Below are 16,464 nucleotides of genomic sequence, written 5' to 3'. Positions count from 1 at the left end.
ACACACACACACGCCCTGGGACGGCATATTCCCATTTTTTTTCTTTTTTGTAAAAACTTCAGAACATATGCTCCCGAACAGATTCGAATTCCAAACCACTTGACTTAGTACAAAACAGCAGTAACCAAGTGGACCGGCTTTCTTTCTTGTGGATAGTTTACTTCTTTTTTCTTTTTCAACGCTAAAAGAATGCAATGGTTTGCCAGTTTGGCTTTCTTTTTTTGGTTTTGTTCAGTAGGTTTTTCTTCTATTTTCTTTGTTTCTCTTTATTTTTCATTATATCTTATTTTTAGAAATTCACTCACTTTTAAAAAATCATGAAAACATTTCAACATTTATGAACTTTTCTTAAATTCATGAACTTATCAAATTTGTGAACATTTCCTTAAATTCATGAAAAAAATTCAAATGCATGAATTCTTTTCAAATCCATGGACTCTTTTCTGATATTATGAACTTATTTTCAGCACGTGCGAACTTTTTCAAAGTTTTTGCATTTTTCCCAAATTGATGAACTTTTTCCAAAATGTGAACTTTTTTCTAATTCATGAAATTGTTCTAAAAATTGATAATTTTTTTTCAAATCCATGATTTTAAAAAATTTACCATGGACTTTTTCAAATTAGTAAACTTGTTTCAATTTCATGTAAATTTATGAAATTCTACTAACTTTTCCAAATCCACAAAAGATTCAAACTTATCATCATTGTTTAGATTTTTGAACTTTTTTCTTAAATTAGTATTTTTGTCAATTTCATGAACTTTCTTTAACACATGATTTTTTTTCTAATTCGTGAACTTTCGCCATCTTTTTGTGCATGTTCGTGAATTATTTTTGAAAACCTTGAATTTAAAATTATTTCACATTTAAAAAAATTCAAATAATTCAAAATTCTAAATGATACATTAAACACATGTGCAATAAATAGCGCGGATACAATTGTTCGTAAACTATTTGCACTACAATTAGTGCGTAGCATCTAGTAGCTCTATTGGTTAGCCGAACTCAAACACGGGTGTAAACGAAGTTTATTTCCTAGAAAATCCATCTTTTGTGTTTTTTCCAAGCTATAATACAATTCGCTACGTGCGTGTTTGTGGGCCGGCCACCAGGCGCTTCAATGAGCGCCAGTTGCCATCCGCCCCTGGGGGAGTTGCTCTCCTAGGATGAAATATCAAAGGAGTACTCTTAGCAAAGATTCACTCCCATCTTCTCGGGTTGTGACAAGTTAGTGTGCATGCATTGCGTCACTTGTCGCAACCGGGGAGTGTTCCCTTTCTTCATACATTCATTTTTTTAAAACAGTGTATCTCTTAAATCATGGATCCACATCTTAAATCGTTTTCGCCGTTGAATTTCTCATGTCGAGATCTTCAAAATTAGATCTCATGTTGATAGATTTTGACGAACATTTTTCATGAAAAACCGAACCTATAGCATTTTCCCCTTACGAGAGGATTCCCCATGCCTCTCACGAAGCAAATTTGTGCCTCCATGATAAGTAAATCTGTGACTCTCGTGAAAGTAAATATGTGCCTTCACGAGAAGTAAACATGTGCCTCTCGCGTATATAAAATAAAATTAATAAATCCGAAGGGAGCATCCAGAAAGCGACACGTGAAGCGCTCCCAAGCCACCTTGACCATTTTTTTGCATGATAATACATGTCTCATTCATATCATAAAGAACAAAGTACAAATCACATAAAGACCGACATGACAAAACTGAAAAGATAGCAGAACATCTCTAAGCTTGACATCAACGCTCGTCAACTGCCTCTGGCACCACCACAGCAGCCATCGAAGAAAAGAATGACAGATCACTACCTCACCTGAGCTCGACGCGGCTCCATCGCTGATATGCAGCTTTGCGGACCTCTAAGGTGGCTCACCAAAAGTGAAGCCCTTACCATTGAACGGATCAGACCGGGGCAACACCCCGGACACGCCATCAAACTCTAGATCTAGCACCTCACCACGACTAAGACGCCGAAGAAGGAAACCATATCTGCCATCCACGAACCATGAGCCCAGCAGATATTCCGTCTTTCAGATGTCGTCGATGCAGACCACAATCTGCATCCGCTCCTGGACTACCTCCCAAGCTCCACGTCAACGCTGGAGCAAACGTCGTCGCAACGGCGGAGTTCGAGGACACAGGTCCACCACGAGGATGCCGCCGTCACACCATCCTTGATTGAACAAACTGGTTTCTAAATCCATCCCAACCATATAACCGATGGCTTCGTCAGGAAAGGATCCGAAGATTCTTTATTCAGCGCCGTCATCGTCACCATCGAAGTAAAAACGATGAACAATCTAAAAACTTAAACTATAAGAGAGTAAAATCGATCCACACGCGTGGATCCGGCGGCCCCCCTCACCATCGACGACCGAGGTCGCCGGCGGAGGGCCCTGGCGGCGCTGCCAGGGACGAGAGGAAAACTGGCCGGCCACCTTGACCATTTCCGGGGCTCCCGATTCCCGAAGGAGTATTCCTTGATTACTCGCCTCGTAGAGCATTCCGTAGATTCTTTATTTTTTAATCCGAGCAGTCCGTATATTGAGGTAAATATTTGACAAAAGGGCCTGCGTAACCTCACCGGGCCACGCCAGGCCCAATAACAGGCAGTGAGGTGGGCTGTCCACTCCGCTCCCTCCCCCCTTCACCACACCACACCCCTTCTCTTCTTCCTCCTCCCCTTTCCTTTTTCGCCTCTTAAACCGATAAAAAATAAAACAGAATCCACCAAATAAATCGCGGAGTTCCCAACGCTCTCCGCCCTCTCTCGCCCGCATTCCCCAATCCAATCCGCGGCGGCATCGGCGGCGACACCACCACCACCGGGAAGCTCCGCCCCTTCCCCATCTCCCTTCCCGTCCCCTCCACTCCCCTCCAGACGCGCCCGAATCGCGCCGCAGATTTCGCCGCCCCGCCGCCCCCCGCGCCTCCCCCGATTTCGGCGGAACAGCCGCTAGGGTTTCGATTCGCCAGGGCCGGCGCTCGGGATCGGGTTCGGGCCCTGACCGGGGGCCGCCTTCGTCGCCCGGCAGCACAATCCGCCCCCCCTCCCCCCTGCTTCCTGGCACGGCAGGAGCCATTTCCGGTAACGTGTCAGCGGTTTCCGTTTGAATCCCCTCCTCGTTTCCGTTCTGATTTCTTGATCGCGGTGAGAGCCTCTTATCTCTCAGTGTCGCTGCGGTGTTGGCAGGGGAAGGATACGGCAATGGAGGGGCAGATGTTCGGTGGCGGCAAATGGGGCTCGTCGCCCTACCCTGGCTCCAACGCCAACATCAACGCCAACGAGAATCAGTTCCTGCTCGATGCCAAGGCCGCGCCGCAGCAGCTTCAACTCTTTGGGAGCAACTCAGGTATTATGATGATTCCCCTTCCCCTGTTATAGAATTCAGCTCTGCCCGCACGCAATTGTGATTTAGCAATCTGGCAGACTGATTGTATTATCAAAATGAGCGGATAACCATTATGCAGTTATGCTGATGCTGGGAAGAAATTGTGAGGTGAAATTTGATCCTACTCACTGGTGCTTGCTGGTTGCTTTGCTGTAATTAAGTCTTATCTGCAGTACAACCTAGTCATTTTTTGGATATTAATATTGCATATTAATCCCTCTGTAAACTAATATAAGACCGTTTAGATCACTACTCTAGTTCTACGTTAGCATTGAACTGGTTGCGCATTGGCCAACTCATTTTCATTGACGGAAACAAGGCATTTCCCCCCAATCAGATAGATGGTCTTGTGATTGGACCTTTAGGTTAGTTGTAGAGGTGGTAAACCTTGTGTGTTGTGCGCAGAGCTCAAGGTAAATACGATGATGTTTACATGCGAGGTTTCTTGAGCGTGCTCATTAACAATAACATTTCTGTGGTATACCGTTAGTCTGGACATCACATTGCAAGATTGTAGCCTCTTTGGGTGTGTTTTGTTCAACGGAGGGGTATCCCCAATCAGCTGGTTCGGGATAGCCATTTTTCTGTTTGGTTGGGTGGGTGAGGTTAGCACATACTCCCTCCGTCCGGAAATATTTGTCATCAAAATGAATAAAAAGAGATGTATCTAGATGTATTTTAGTTCTAGATACATCTCTTTTTGTCCATTTTGATGACAAGTATTTTCGGACAGAGGGAGTATTTTGTTTGGTTTGAGGGATGAAATATGGTTAGAGATAGCCATTGAAGTGTTTGATTTGAGGGATAAGTGGTAGACGGGAGTTGTGGTGACTTTTTTTTTATTGAATTGGTGAAATTACCCCATAATTACAATAGAAAATTACACCACAAACGCCGCCCTCTTCAAGCTCTGGCCGCACACATCGTCCTCTGTCTCCAGTCGCACTCTCCTCAAGCCACAGCCGTGCCTCCTCCTCAGTCCCTGGCTGACGTCGCCCGCGCTCACCCTCCTCCAGCACTGGTCCGCATTTCCGTGCTCGCCCTCCGCAACAGCTGGCCGCCATGAGCCCTGTGCTGAACGTGGTCAGAAGAAATGGAGGAGAGAGGGTACGGGCAGATAATGGGACTCACCGGCCTCTCGCTAAGGCCACCGTACGCTCCTCGGGCTTGAGGAGGCGGCGCTGCTGTGGAGAGGTACAGATCGAGCATGAGTTGGAGTGGCAGAAGGGCTCGAGAGCTTCTGTTTGAGGGGAGAGGGTGAGATGCGGTTGAAAAAACGGTTCGCTAGCGAGGTGGTTGCCCATATCCGCGACTTTCTCGTGGACTTGTGGAGCATATCCGCGACTTTCTCGTGGACTTGTGGAGCCGGAATTTCGTGGAATATTCTGAGAATCTGATACTTCCTAGTTCTACGTTAGCATTGAACTGGTTGCACATTGGCCAACTCTTTTTCATGGAACAAGACGCTCCACCCAATCAGATGGTCTTGTGATTGGACCTTTAGGTTAGTTGTAGAGGTGGTAAACCTTGTGAGCAGTGGCGGAGCTACAACAAAAATCCTCGGTGGGCCAGGGGGCTATTCCAAAGGAAATATAACAGATTCTTCTCTCAAGGCCCAATTATACACTGTATATGGTGGCTGGGCTGGGCGGCCATGTCCTGCTTTTGCCCCAACATATCTCCGCCAGTGCTTGTGAGCAGAGCACAATTGTGCGCTGCCAGGATAAATGCGGCGATGTCTACATGCAAGGTTTCTTGAATTTGCTCACTAACAATCGCATTTCTATGGTATACCGTCAGTCTGCACATCACATTGCAAGATTGTAGCCTCTGTATGTTTATTAGTGGCTTATCTAGCAAATATGTATTATGAGATATTAGTCCATCGATGCTTAGTGATATTTTCCTTCCATCATTTTCTCTTGCCCTCCCATTTCGCTCTCTGCTCAGTGTATTTCTGTCAGTTATTAATGTGTGTAACGCAAATATTGAACTACTGCCTCTGTCAGTTAGTAATACTACAGAGGTAGTATTATTTATTGCATTTTTTGGGCTGATTCTCTTTTTGAACTGCCCTAATGCCTCATACTATGCCTATCAGAACAGTGTTTTTATCTGATGAGTTTTATGATAAACATTTTGAGTTTTGATAATGTTAGCAACGAAGACACCCTTCTTGCTGCCTTCCTTGTCATAGATGTATTGGTTACAAATGTATGTGTGCTTGATAATGCTTGCTTCGATGTTTGTGTGTCCTCGTAGCGTTTTTTTTTAATATCCATGAATAAACCAACTGATTAATATCTCTAGCTCCAACAGGGGTAGCTTAACGCACTTTACCTTTTACCACAGCACTAAAAGTTTCATGCTGCTGTCTTTTACTCAAATAAATGCTTGCTGTTCATCTAATTATCAATGCATTTCCTGCAGTTGGCACCAGTGGATATTATAACTACAATGGAAATGACAACCCATATGTTATGAACCAACCAAGAAAGACAAGCAATTGTACAGCGGATGAAAAGAAGCTCAAGCTTCAGATGTCCTTGAACAACTTTCATGCAGGAGATGCCGACCGGTTGGCATGTACTGGTAATTCAAGTGTTGTGTCTACTGGGCTGAAATTGTCCTATGAGGATAATGAGCATAATTCTTCCTTCACGTCTGGTAGTGGAAGCATGTCTTCCTTGACTTCCACGACACCTTTTGGTCATGATATTATGACAGAAATGGAGAAAGGAAACAAAGAGATTGACTATTATTTGAGAAGTCAGGTAAACATTTATCCTAATTTATCTATCAACCAAATTTAAGCTGCTGTTTTTGCCCAGATAGCATTGGCAATATTTTCTGTTAGGCCCTGCTTACGTTTTTCTTGCTCTTTAGTTCATCATGGAAAGTTGGAAACACAGTATGCCTGGCAGTTTAGTGTGGAATGGTTGGGTTATCCAAATATGATTCCGTACTTTTTGGTGGCATCACTATTTACCACTTCCTAACAATGGAAGTGGTCGATCTTCGCACTTCCTGATTGTCAAATATAAAATATATTGACATATTTCAGGCTTTATAGTCGTCTTCCTTCTGTTATGTTTGTAAAGAATATACTGTATAAGATAATGTGCTGGTTCCTTATTGTAATATCTAGTGTGTGCAGTCCTTAGTGATCCTGATGTCATAGGCTCTGGTGCTAACACATCATTTGGTTGTAGTTGAAAGAACTCACTGAGTTCAGAGATTTCTGGTGTTTATGTTGTGCCTCTTTTCCACAGGTGGAACAACTCAGTAGGCGTGTGAAAGAGATGAAGCAGAGGCAGATGGTTTCTCTTGTGGCTACTCTCGAACGAGGAGTAGGAAAGAAGCTGAAGGAGAAGGAGCTCGAGGTGGAGGCGATGAACAGGAAAAGCCAGGAGCTGAATGAACAGATCAGACAGGTCGCCATGCAAGTCCAGTCATGGCAGTCGGCTGCGCTCTACAACGAATCCGTCGCGAGCACCCTGAAGAGCCAGCTCATGAAAGTGGTGGCAGACCATGCCAACCGCACCAGGGAAGGTTGTGGCGACAGCGAAGTGGAGAGCGGCGCCGTGCCCATCCAGAAGAACATCAACGCCGTCCCCGGAGGCTTCTTTGAGTCGAGCCTCCTCCCCGGAGTCAAGAGCGGCGTAGCCGGCAGCGGGCTTGCAGCCTGCAGGTGGTGCGGAGCGAAGGAGGCGGCAGTGCTGGTGATGCCGTGCCGCCACCTGTGCCTGTGCGCCGACTGCGATAGGGTTGCAGATGCATGCCCTGTCTGCCAGTACCCCAAGAGTGGTAGCGTTGAGATCAACATGTCCTAGCATCAATCCTGTGTGCTTCGAATTGGACAGTGGTGTTATGACTCCGGTACATATAGTCAATCCGCCCCTCTCCCTCCATGATCCTGCCTTGGTTTGCACCTAGCAAGCTGTAGTGCTAAAGTTTTGGTGGTGGACATAGATTGTTAGCCCGCTCTTGAACGATCAAAATTTTCCTGGACCCATCTAGTGCTGAGCAGATTGTTGCGAAATTCCTTCATTCCAAACGATCTTCAGAGCATCACAACTGAAGTAACAATAACCAGCTCGTCAACATTGTGGTGGCGACATCATCATGTTTCACAGGACAGGTTCAAGAAGATGATGATCATATTGCTGAATATCATCATATCGCGGAATATATCTCTTCTTGATGCAGAGACAAAACAAGGAGCCAAATGTGAGCAGAGGCACCATGTAATCCAAGACGAGGGCCGCAGTCCGTTACAGGAGAAACAAAATATGACTATATGAGCAGGAAAAGGCCAGCAGGCACGCACACGCAACGCAACGTGCTGCTGCTACTGCTGGGTTTGCCAACGCCCAACGCAACGGACGAGTGCGTCCCAAGGCAATCCACAGATAAGGCCACCACGGCACTGCCGGTGCGGTGCGTGGGCTGCAAAACCAAACGGTGCCGGTGCGGCTCATGATTGCCGCCCGGGTCTATCTTGGGCAAAGTTCCGTCCCTGCATGTGATGGATCGTCCAAATGCAGCGTCTTTTAAAAGGGCCAATTGAAGAACGGTTTTACTATTTTGTCATGATGATTCAGGGTGAATCTCGCCCCTCTGATTGAAAACAAGATCGATGATCCAAATGTAACGTCTTCTAAAAGGGCCAATTGAGAAACGGTTTTACTAGTTTGTCATGATTCGGGGTGAATCTCACCCCGCTGATCGAGAATACGATTGTCGATCCAAATGCAATGTCTTCTAAAAGGGCCAATTGAAGAACGGTTTCACTATTTTGTCATGATTCAGGGTGAACCTCGCCCCTCTGGTCGAAAATAAGATCGGCCGGGATCGGATGCAAAATTTTGGATCAGGCTGAGCCCCGGAGGTATTTCATTGCCACTTGGCATCTCCTCTTGACTGAATTTTTTATTGAAAGAGAAGAAGAGAAAAAGATTTGCAAAACGAAATGGGATGAATAGCTGTCATCTTTATCTGCTATTCCTTGCAAACATTTCGTCGGCTCTTGAAAGGATTGGAGTGGACTGCAAATGGGGCGGGAGACGCTACCAGGCTTGATTGCAAAAATCCAATCGTGGAGCTACATCATCGACTGCCAATCATGAAATGCTGGTGCTATGCAGCCATGTGGCCGTGGTTAATGAGAGCCATATATATGCGTAGAGTCTCTAAAATCCTAGGATTATGATTTTACCATCATGCTTTTCGAATGCTTCACATAAGAGCATCTCCAATAGGCACACAAAAAGAGCTTCGCGCACTAAAAGTTTATTTTTTGGGGCGCCGGACAGCTCCAGCAGAAGCTGCAGCGCAAAAAGCTTTTGGGCGCGCAGCATATTTAAGGCGCCGGATTACGCGCGCTTCACAATTTGCACTATGTGTTTTTTGGGCGCGTGTTTTTGGGCACCTGCTAAAGCAAAGTTGGTCCCGACGCCTTAAAAGCGCTACAGTGGCGCGCTATAACGTTTATTGGGCGTGGACTTTTTGTGCGCCTGTTGGAGATGCTCTAAGCAAGCCATGTGATTTTTCCAATATGTACATGTGGCCATATGAGGCGGTGAAAATTTTCAAATCAAATTAGATAGATAGACTTCGAAAGAGCCTATGGGAAAAAGAAATACATGTGGGTCACTAATACAAATCGAACAACATGCACACAACAATCTTAAGAAAATAGTAAACTTCCAAACCTTGTATGATAACACTTTGAATCAACGAGGGATGCAAGAATGATTAAGCACGTCGTAAGCTATCAACGTTAATGCAAAGACAATCCAAAAGGTCCCCTAATCTTCCCAAAATAGGGGCTATGGATGGATCCATCTAGTAGTTCTCGCAAGAAATAGTTAGTTATGACTTGTCCTCCTCCCACGATTGGAACTACAACTTAGCTTATCAAACTTTGAGCCAATGATAACCTTTTCCTTGACGTGTGTAGCATTGTTTAATCACTTCACGGTAGGAGCATGCCAAGGAAATGTAGTACAAGAAGGATGGATATATACATGAATGCATAGTGGGCCACCTTTTGCAGGGGATGAGTAAAGCATAAACCACACCTCGCCCTGTCTCACACTGCTATCATTCACTTGCACTTCAAGTCCAAAGGAGAAACGACCATCGAGCACACCACGCTTCCTCCCTCTCCCCATGCTTGCTCCTCCCACTATAAATTGTCGCAGGTACAAACCCTTGTAAACCAAGCCAAGGCGCGCGCACACGCACGCATGTACCCGAGCTTTAGCTGCCCCTAGCTTGCGCCATTAGAGTGGCTCGATCGGCCGTGTAGGTCGAAATGGGGCGAGGGAGAAGGAGAGGCATGAGAGCAGTGCCGTTGTTCTTGGTCCTGCTGGTGTTGGTGTTCATGGCCGTGGCGAGGGTGGCCGCGGCGGAGGGAAGCGACGTTGCAGAAGGTGTCGACGTTGGCGGAGGGGAAGGCGAAGACAAGGCTTTTGAGAAGAGGTTCTTGAAGCTGTGGACGGACGGAGGCGGCGGGGACGGGGAAGATCACCTCAGATGTTACGGTGATGACGAAGATGATTATGGTGATATCTATGACGACGAAAAAGTCAAAGAGATGACGGAGGAGGAGGAGGAGGGCGAAGATGGCATCATGTTGGGTGCGACGAGATGCCCGAATCCGAACAAGAAAAAGAAGAAGAAGAAGAGGAACGTCGTGAAGGTCGACAGCTTCGGCGCCGTGGGGGACGGCTGCGCCGACGACACAGAGGTACGCTCATTTCTTAATAGTCGTTCGTGCCAACGCCGTGATATATATATGATACGTACGTACCTACCGACTCTCCGTGGCGTGACGATAAGAGCTGCTATATCCTTAGCAGCAGGTGCATGGGAATGGCGAGAAACCGGCAAGAAACTGCAGAGGCGTTTCCTGCAAATCGATCTCACCTTTAGCTTCAGTTTGTTGCAACTTCATTTTTCCAATGAAAAAGTTCAGCGTGTCTACATTAAGTATAGTCAGGTGATTTATTAGTGTGGTGGTGTGTGGTTCTTTCACAAGATAACGGATTAGTCAACTTGCCACATCCACGTTTAATTAATCACCAACTCGCCAAAAAAATAAAGTATAGCTACCTAAGATGCATTGCGATCTTTGTTGGCTTAGAAGTTTTCTGTAAAAACATATGGCTATCAAATCATTGTATACGTCACTCGGACTCTGCTCGATGCTGCAAGAAAAGTATGCACATGCATATGCGTGTCCATGCCTTGCAAATGCGGCTATGATGATTGCCACACTTTCCATGTGTTCTTGGATCGATCGATGAGCTGACCTGTTCTGTTCAGAATAATCATAGACAGAGATAAAGAGATTTGATAGCGATGGGGGTTGCTTAGCTTAACTGACTCATCGATGCGTTCAATCACCATCCACCACCTGGCGGCGTGCAGATCTCGTTGAGAGATCCCGCCTTTTAGGAAACCAAAATATGGTATGCGTGCACGCGTGCCTCTGCATATTTAACTTGTATACTCAAAATATTTCCATTTTCATACTACAGTGCAGCAACTCTGCATATTTCATTGATTAAGTATCGGCAAAATGGAATAGAAATACGTAAAACATAAGCCTTCTCAAATGTACATGCAATGCAAGGAGATGAGAACTATACATTTATTTGTAGCCGTATGCATCGCTCTGATGCAGAGGACAGGGATATCCCCTTCTTTTTAAAAAAAAGAAAAAAAGAAAAAATATTTCATTTTATTTTTATTTTTGTGAAAGGCCACCAGATCCGTTAACCAAAGTCCAGCATTACAAATAACCCTTGGAAAACAGAAATAAATAAAATATATCTTGACCCTAGGGTAGCAGACCACCTTCTACCTTAGAAAGGAGTCGCCGCTGCCGAAGCGGGTCTGACTTTGTTGTCTGCTGGTTGGGAAGTCGTCGAGTCTAGCGTCCAACCAGAGCAGCGTCCTGGAGGAGAAGCTGGCATTAGAGCGGTGAATGATCCAACCGCCAATCACCCGCCGATAGCGCCGCCCAAAATGACCACTGCCGGCACGACTCTTATACATTCTATCCGGTGCTCATGAACTCGGAATAGTTGACGTTGAAGCAAGGCCCGAGCCATGGAGCAAATACACTAGATGTTGCAGCCGCCACTGACACGTCGCTGGTAGCACTAAGGCACACCAAAACGCTATACCTAGGGGAGCACTTGAAGACAAAGCAAACATACCCCACGACTTCACGGCTCATATCATCGCCAACTATGTAGCAAGGTACTTAGAATCGTGATTTCAAATCGAATCGAAGCTCCGATGATAGGGTTGCAAATCGTAGAATCTTGACTATCAGGAGCTCCAATGGTAGGGTCGCAGACCGAGCAGACGTGGTTCACGCTGAGCAGCCTGAAGAGGCATCGCTCATGGAAGGAGTGCGTGCAGGGCATGTCCGGAGCTTGTACCCGCCCTCGAAGTCGTCGAGGCAGACGGGGCAGTACTGCTCCCTCGTCTCGTCGACCCTCGGCGTGTGCAGCAGCGCCACCGCGCTAGTCGATGCCGGCACGAGCTTCATCCTCTCGCGCTCGCGCGCGTGGAGGTCTAGGAGCTCGGCGGCTCCGGCATCGTACTCCTCCATCATCTTTCTTCGCCCATCTTGTATCTCCGGGTCGTCGGGATCGATGCGGGGTCGAGAGTTGGCGCCGTGAGTCCGCGTGTTTTGGTTTGGCCTTTCGTGGTCGAGATCGTCGCGAGCGGCACCGGTTGATGGCTTCATTTGTTTGCCGGAGCAGAGGTGCCGACGATCTGCTGATCGGGGGAGTCAGGCAAGGCAATGGTGATGATTGTCGGATGGGGAATTGCCTCTCTTTTCAGGGGGCAAAACAGTGATCACCTTTCGTTATCTTTTCCTGAAATAATAATAATAATAATTTTCCAAGCAGAGATTACAAAAATAGAAATATTGGCATGGAAAAATTTCTAAAATAATCTTCTCAACCTCCTTTGATTCAAAGGAATTCTATATGATTGTTGGAGGATTGAATCCTTTGAAATTTTTCCCACGTTGGTGCTTTGATTCATAGGATTGGATTCAATAGGAATTTTTTAACGGAATCTTTAGTAATCTAACATCCACTCCAACCTCCTTTTAGAATTTATTTATTTATCCTGTGGCATCAAACATTCCTTAGTCCTTACTAACTCTATTGGATCCAAGTGGACATGTCACTTCAATCCTATACCTTTTCTATTCTTGTATTTTCAAAATCATGCGAGCAAAAAGGCCCTCGGTGATTTCGTCGTAATTTTGAAATGTCAGTCGTTTAATGGTAGATATGAAACTTTTGAGTTTTGCTGTACACAAATTCAAATTGTTTTCAAAATACTTTTCAATTTTTTAAAATACTTTGTTGGATTTTATCGAGTTCAAGTGTGATTTTTGTTATTCGGACAAAACGACAACTGAAATTCAGTGATATTGGTCATAGGTGAAAAAATTCGAAGACTTGATTCAAAAACATACATGCTGTAACAACTTCGCTGATGCATGGAACCACATGTCTATTAATACAGAAGAAACCAGATATCAAATTCCAGTTCACAAAGACCAAAATCGAACCAGAGGAGGAGCTGATGGTTTATAAACCCACACCCACCCTTATATGTTTTTTCTTTTCATCCTTTCTCCGTATGGTATGATTGATTAATTAATCTTTTCGAATCTAATCCTAATTCGTTGGAACCATATAAGCCCATACCTAGAACTCTGATTAAGAAAAAAAATGTAACCACCTGCAGTATAAAAAAATTAAACTTTGTACCTGAATATAGACGTGTATTTCTGCCCCACATTGGTGAAAGTAAGTAAAGGGACAGTGGTATCGCCAGCCCACCGGGGTTTAAATCCTGATGCTCGTATTATTTCTGGATTTATTTCAAGATTTTCGGCGATGCGCTTTTAGTGGGAGGAGACGTTTCCGTCGATGACGAGGCGCCTACGATGACTTCGTAAATTTCAAGATGACATGCCGGCTTAGTCTCTCAGAGGTGCTTATAGGGATAGGGTGTGCGTGTGTGCGTTCATATGAGAGCTTGCGTCTGTACTGATGTTCAAGAAAAATGAATTAATTCTAACTCCCACATGATAAAAGAAAGTAAAAGGTAAATAACACGAGAAGTGCCTGTAAAAAAAAAGCACGAGAAGTGTACTATTCATATGTTCTTACTTCCAGTTCCATGGGTTAATCAATTCAGTAACAAAATGAAGTGAAATGTTGAGTTAGCTGATGTTTGATGAATTAAATCTTACTAGGCATTCGCAAAGGCGTGGGAGAAGGCGTGCTCGCTGAAGGACGCGGTGCTGGTGGTGACCGCCGGCCGGCGCTACAAGGTGGGGCCGAGCAGGTTCATGGGCCCGTGCAAGGAGAGGCTGGTGGTGCTGATCCACGGCACCATCGTGGCGCCGGAGGAGCCGTCGGAGTGGAACCCCAAGAGCCCGCGGCTGTGGCTCCTCTTCGGCGGGCTCGTCGGCGCGCGCATCCAAGGCGGGGGCGTCATCGACGGCTCCGGCTCCAAATGGTGGGCCAACTCCTGCAAGGTGGACCGGTCGAAGCCGTGCAAGGGCGCGCCGACGGCGGTGACCATCGACTCGTGCCGGGGTGTGCGGGTGCGCGGCCTGACCATCCAGAACGCGCAACAGATGCACCTGACGGTGTCGCGGTCGCGCGGGGTGCGTCTGGACGGGATGGCCATCCAGGCGCCGGGGGACAGCCCCAACACCGACGGCATCCACGTGGCCGAGTCCACCGCGGTGACCATCACGGGCGCCCGCATCGGCACCGGCGACGACTGCGTGTCCATCTCCAACGCCAGCTTCGCCGTGAAGATGAAGGGCATCGTGTGCGACCCGGGCCACGGCATCAGCATCGGCAGCCTGGGGCAGGGCGGCTCCTTCGCCGCTGTGGAGGGGGTGACCCTCGACGACGCCCGCATCGCCCGCGCCCAGAACGGCGTCCGGATCAAGACGTGGCAGGGCGGCGCCGGCTACGTGCGCAACGTCCGCTTCTCCAACGTGCTGGTGGAGGCCGTCGACCACCCCATCATCATCGACCAGTTCTACTGCGACTCCAGGACGCCGTGCGCAAACCAGACCACCAACGTGGCCGTCAGCAACGTCATGTACCGGAACATCTCCGGCACCTCCACGCGGGACGAGGCCATCAAGTTCGCCTGCAGCGACGCCGTGCCCTGCAGCGACATCGTGCTCAGCAACGTCAACCTGCTCGGGGACGACGGCGCCGAGGTGCAGGCCGTGTGCAACTGCGCCATGGGGCTGGGCTACGACCCCGTCCGCCCCGCCGTCGACTGCCTCAGGAACAACGCGTGCGGCAGCGGCGGCGGAGGGCTGAAGCTAGGCGCGGAGGAGCCGTCGACGACGGTCGCGCCGCTGCACACCGAGCTGTGAAAAATCATGGGATTGACACGTAGGGATTGTGTTAACCTACGTGTCGGATATGCCCTTAAATTTTCACCAAGCTGTTACGTGCTGCAATTAATTAACTAGGTTTTTTGTTTGTGTCCATCTATCGTCATGTGTATCGATAACTGGGTCCGTCTATGTTACATCTAGATGTGAGATAATATCTCACATCTAAGTATGATGTCAACGGCACCTCCTCATTGATTATCAGTGTGTCCGATTTTGATTTGTCATAAAGCCTGAAACAGACGAAACGCTCACGTCCGCCTCGGTGGGCTGGCCCCTAGCGTGTACTAGCAGGAGGCTAGCTTTTTACGGTGAGCTTCAGCCAGCCGAAGATTCCTTCTTGCTGCATGTGTCTCTTCCTGTACGTGCATGGTAGATCGATAGATCATATTAGATCGGATGACGATGCAAGGAGAAGCAGCAAGCACCTTGGTAAGTTGTGTTGCGTCACAACTCGAAGCTAGCGATCGATTTTTTTTCAGAAAAATCTAGTGATCAGATGTATGTCAGTGAAAATAAAGTAGTTGTACCATCAATGGTTCTGGATTCAGAAAATGGTCGCCAATTCAAAATAAATAAATAACAAAGTTCCAAAATGTCATGAATTTAAAATTGTTCATATATTTGAAAAAAAGTTTAAAAAGTTTAAAAACAAAATGTAAAGGAAAATAAAAAAATAATGAAAAAAATAGAAAAAACCAACAGAATAACCAGGAACCCCAAAAGATGAAAATAGACAAAAAAGAAGATAACAGAAAAGCCGGTTGCAATCATCCAAAACCACTAAAAAAGTTCCTAAAATCGGATCCCCAAACCACAACTCGCTCCGAGGAATCCTCGATCGCTTCCCAAAAAAACACTCACTAACAACACAAATAGTCCAACCTACTATGAGCGAATAGTGAGCGACCGCTAAGCTTAGTGATTGTATCAGCGCCCCCCGAGGTCCTTATTGTAGGTATTAGCGGGCCTTGTTGTTTTATTATCAACATGCAACCGGGACAAAAAGGGTCGAGTCATGGAACTGCAAGTCCATCCTTGGCTGCATGTCGAAGGTGGACAATTGGGTAGGGTTCAAGCAAGTTGCATCTAGGGTGAAAACAAAACAACACCCTCCCGTGTTTCAAGTCGAGGGTGAACTTGCAATTGGGCCTACAGAGACCCCTAGTTTCAGGTCAAGGGTCTAATTGCAACTACTATGAAACAAGAAAAAAACAACACCCCCCCCCCAGTTGCGAGTCGATGATGGACTTGCAACTAGGGCAACTACAAAACAACACCCTCCCGAGTTGTGAGTACATGGTTGACTTGCAACTGGGGCGATTACAAACTACATCGCTCAAGTTGCAAGTCGAGGGTGGACTTGAAATTGGAGCGAAAACAAACAACACACTCCCCGAGTTGCGAGTACATGGTTGACTTGCAACTGGGGCGATTATAAACTACATCTCTCGAGTTGCAAGTCGAGGGTGGACTTGCAACTGGGGTGAAAACAAAACAACACCCTCCCGGGTTGCAGGCAAGGGTAGACTTGCAACTGGGCCGACATAAATCCCTAGTTGTAGGTCGAGGGT

The 16,464-nt window shown here is 46.7% G+C and overlaps 2 protein-coding genes across 3 annotated transcripts; both read left to right on the top strand.

The window, feature by feature from the left end:
* The first annotated feature begins 2,721 nt into the window (after positions 1 to 2,721).
* LOC119324108 (BOI-related E3 ubiquitin-protein ligase 1-like) lies at positions 2,722 to 7,471 on the top strand. Of its 2 annotated transcripts, none has more exons than XM_037597852.1 (4): positions 2,722 to 3,107; positions 3,213 to 3,372; positions 5,842 to 6,185; positions 6,684 to 7,471. In XM_037597852.1, exons 2-4 carry the CDS (start codon positions 3,228 to 3,230, stop codon positions 7,242 to 7,244), a joined length of 1,050 nt encoding a protein of 349 aa, XP_037453749.1. In that variant the 5' UTR covers positions 2,722 to 3,107; positions 3,213 to 3,227; the 3' UTR covers positions 7,245 to 7,471. The 2 variants fall into 2 exon arrangements, with proteins under 2 accessions (XP_037453749.1, XP_037453750.1); XM_037597853.1 differs by having other exon boundaries at positions 3,193 to 3,372.
* A 2,037-nt stretch (positions 7,472 to 9,508) lies between these two features.
* Positions 9,509 to 15,231, top strand: LOC119326195 (probable polygalacturonase At1g80170). Its single transcript, XM_037599894.1, has 2 exons — positions 9,509 to 10,165; positions 13,718 to 15,231. The coding sequence occupies exons 1-2, from the start codon at positions 9,731 to 9,733 to the stop codon at positions 14,867 to 14,869; spliced, it is 1,587 nt and encodes a 528-aa protein (XP_037455791.1). The 5' UTR covers positions 9,509 to 9,730; the 3' UTR covers positions 14,870 to 15,231.
* Positions 15,232 to 16,464: the final 1,233 nt, after the last annotated feature.

This window comes from Triticum dicoccoides, chromosome 6B (assembly GCF_002162155.2).
Source record: "Triticum dicoccoides isolate Atlit2015 ecotype Zavitan chromosome 6B, WEW_v2.0, whole genome shotgun sequence".
NCBI lineage: Eukaryota > Viridiplantae > Streptophyta > Magnoliopsida > Poales > Poaceae > Triticum > Triticum dicoccoides.
Note: the sequence above shows the minus strand (reverse complement) of the source record. Positions and strands in the feature narration are given on the sequence as shown.

Bases quoted from the DNA above. Each gene is read 5' to 3' on its own strand.
- LOC119326195 (XM_037599894.1), top strand. From the start codon at position 9,731: ATGGGGCGAGGGAGAAGGAGAGGCATGAGAGCAGTGCCGTTGTTCTTG. The intron at 10,166-13,717 runs GTACGCTCATTT...AAATCTTACTAG, and splicing joins GCTGCGCCGACGACACAGAG to GCATTCGCAAAGGCGTGGGA.
- LOC119324108 (XM_037597852.1), top strand. From the start codon at position 3,228: ATGGAGGGGCAGATGTTCGGTGGCGGCAAATGGGGCTCGTCGCCCTAC. The intron at 3,373-5,841 runs GTATTATGATGA...CATTTCCTGCAG, and splicing joins ACTCTTTGGGAGCAACTCAG to TTGGCACCAGTGGATATTAT. The intron at 6,186-6,683 runs GTAAACATTTAT...TCTTTTCCACAG, and splicing joins ACTATTATTTGAGAAGTCAG to GTGGAACAACTCAGTAGGCG.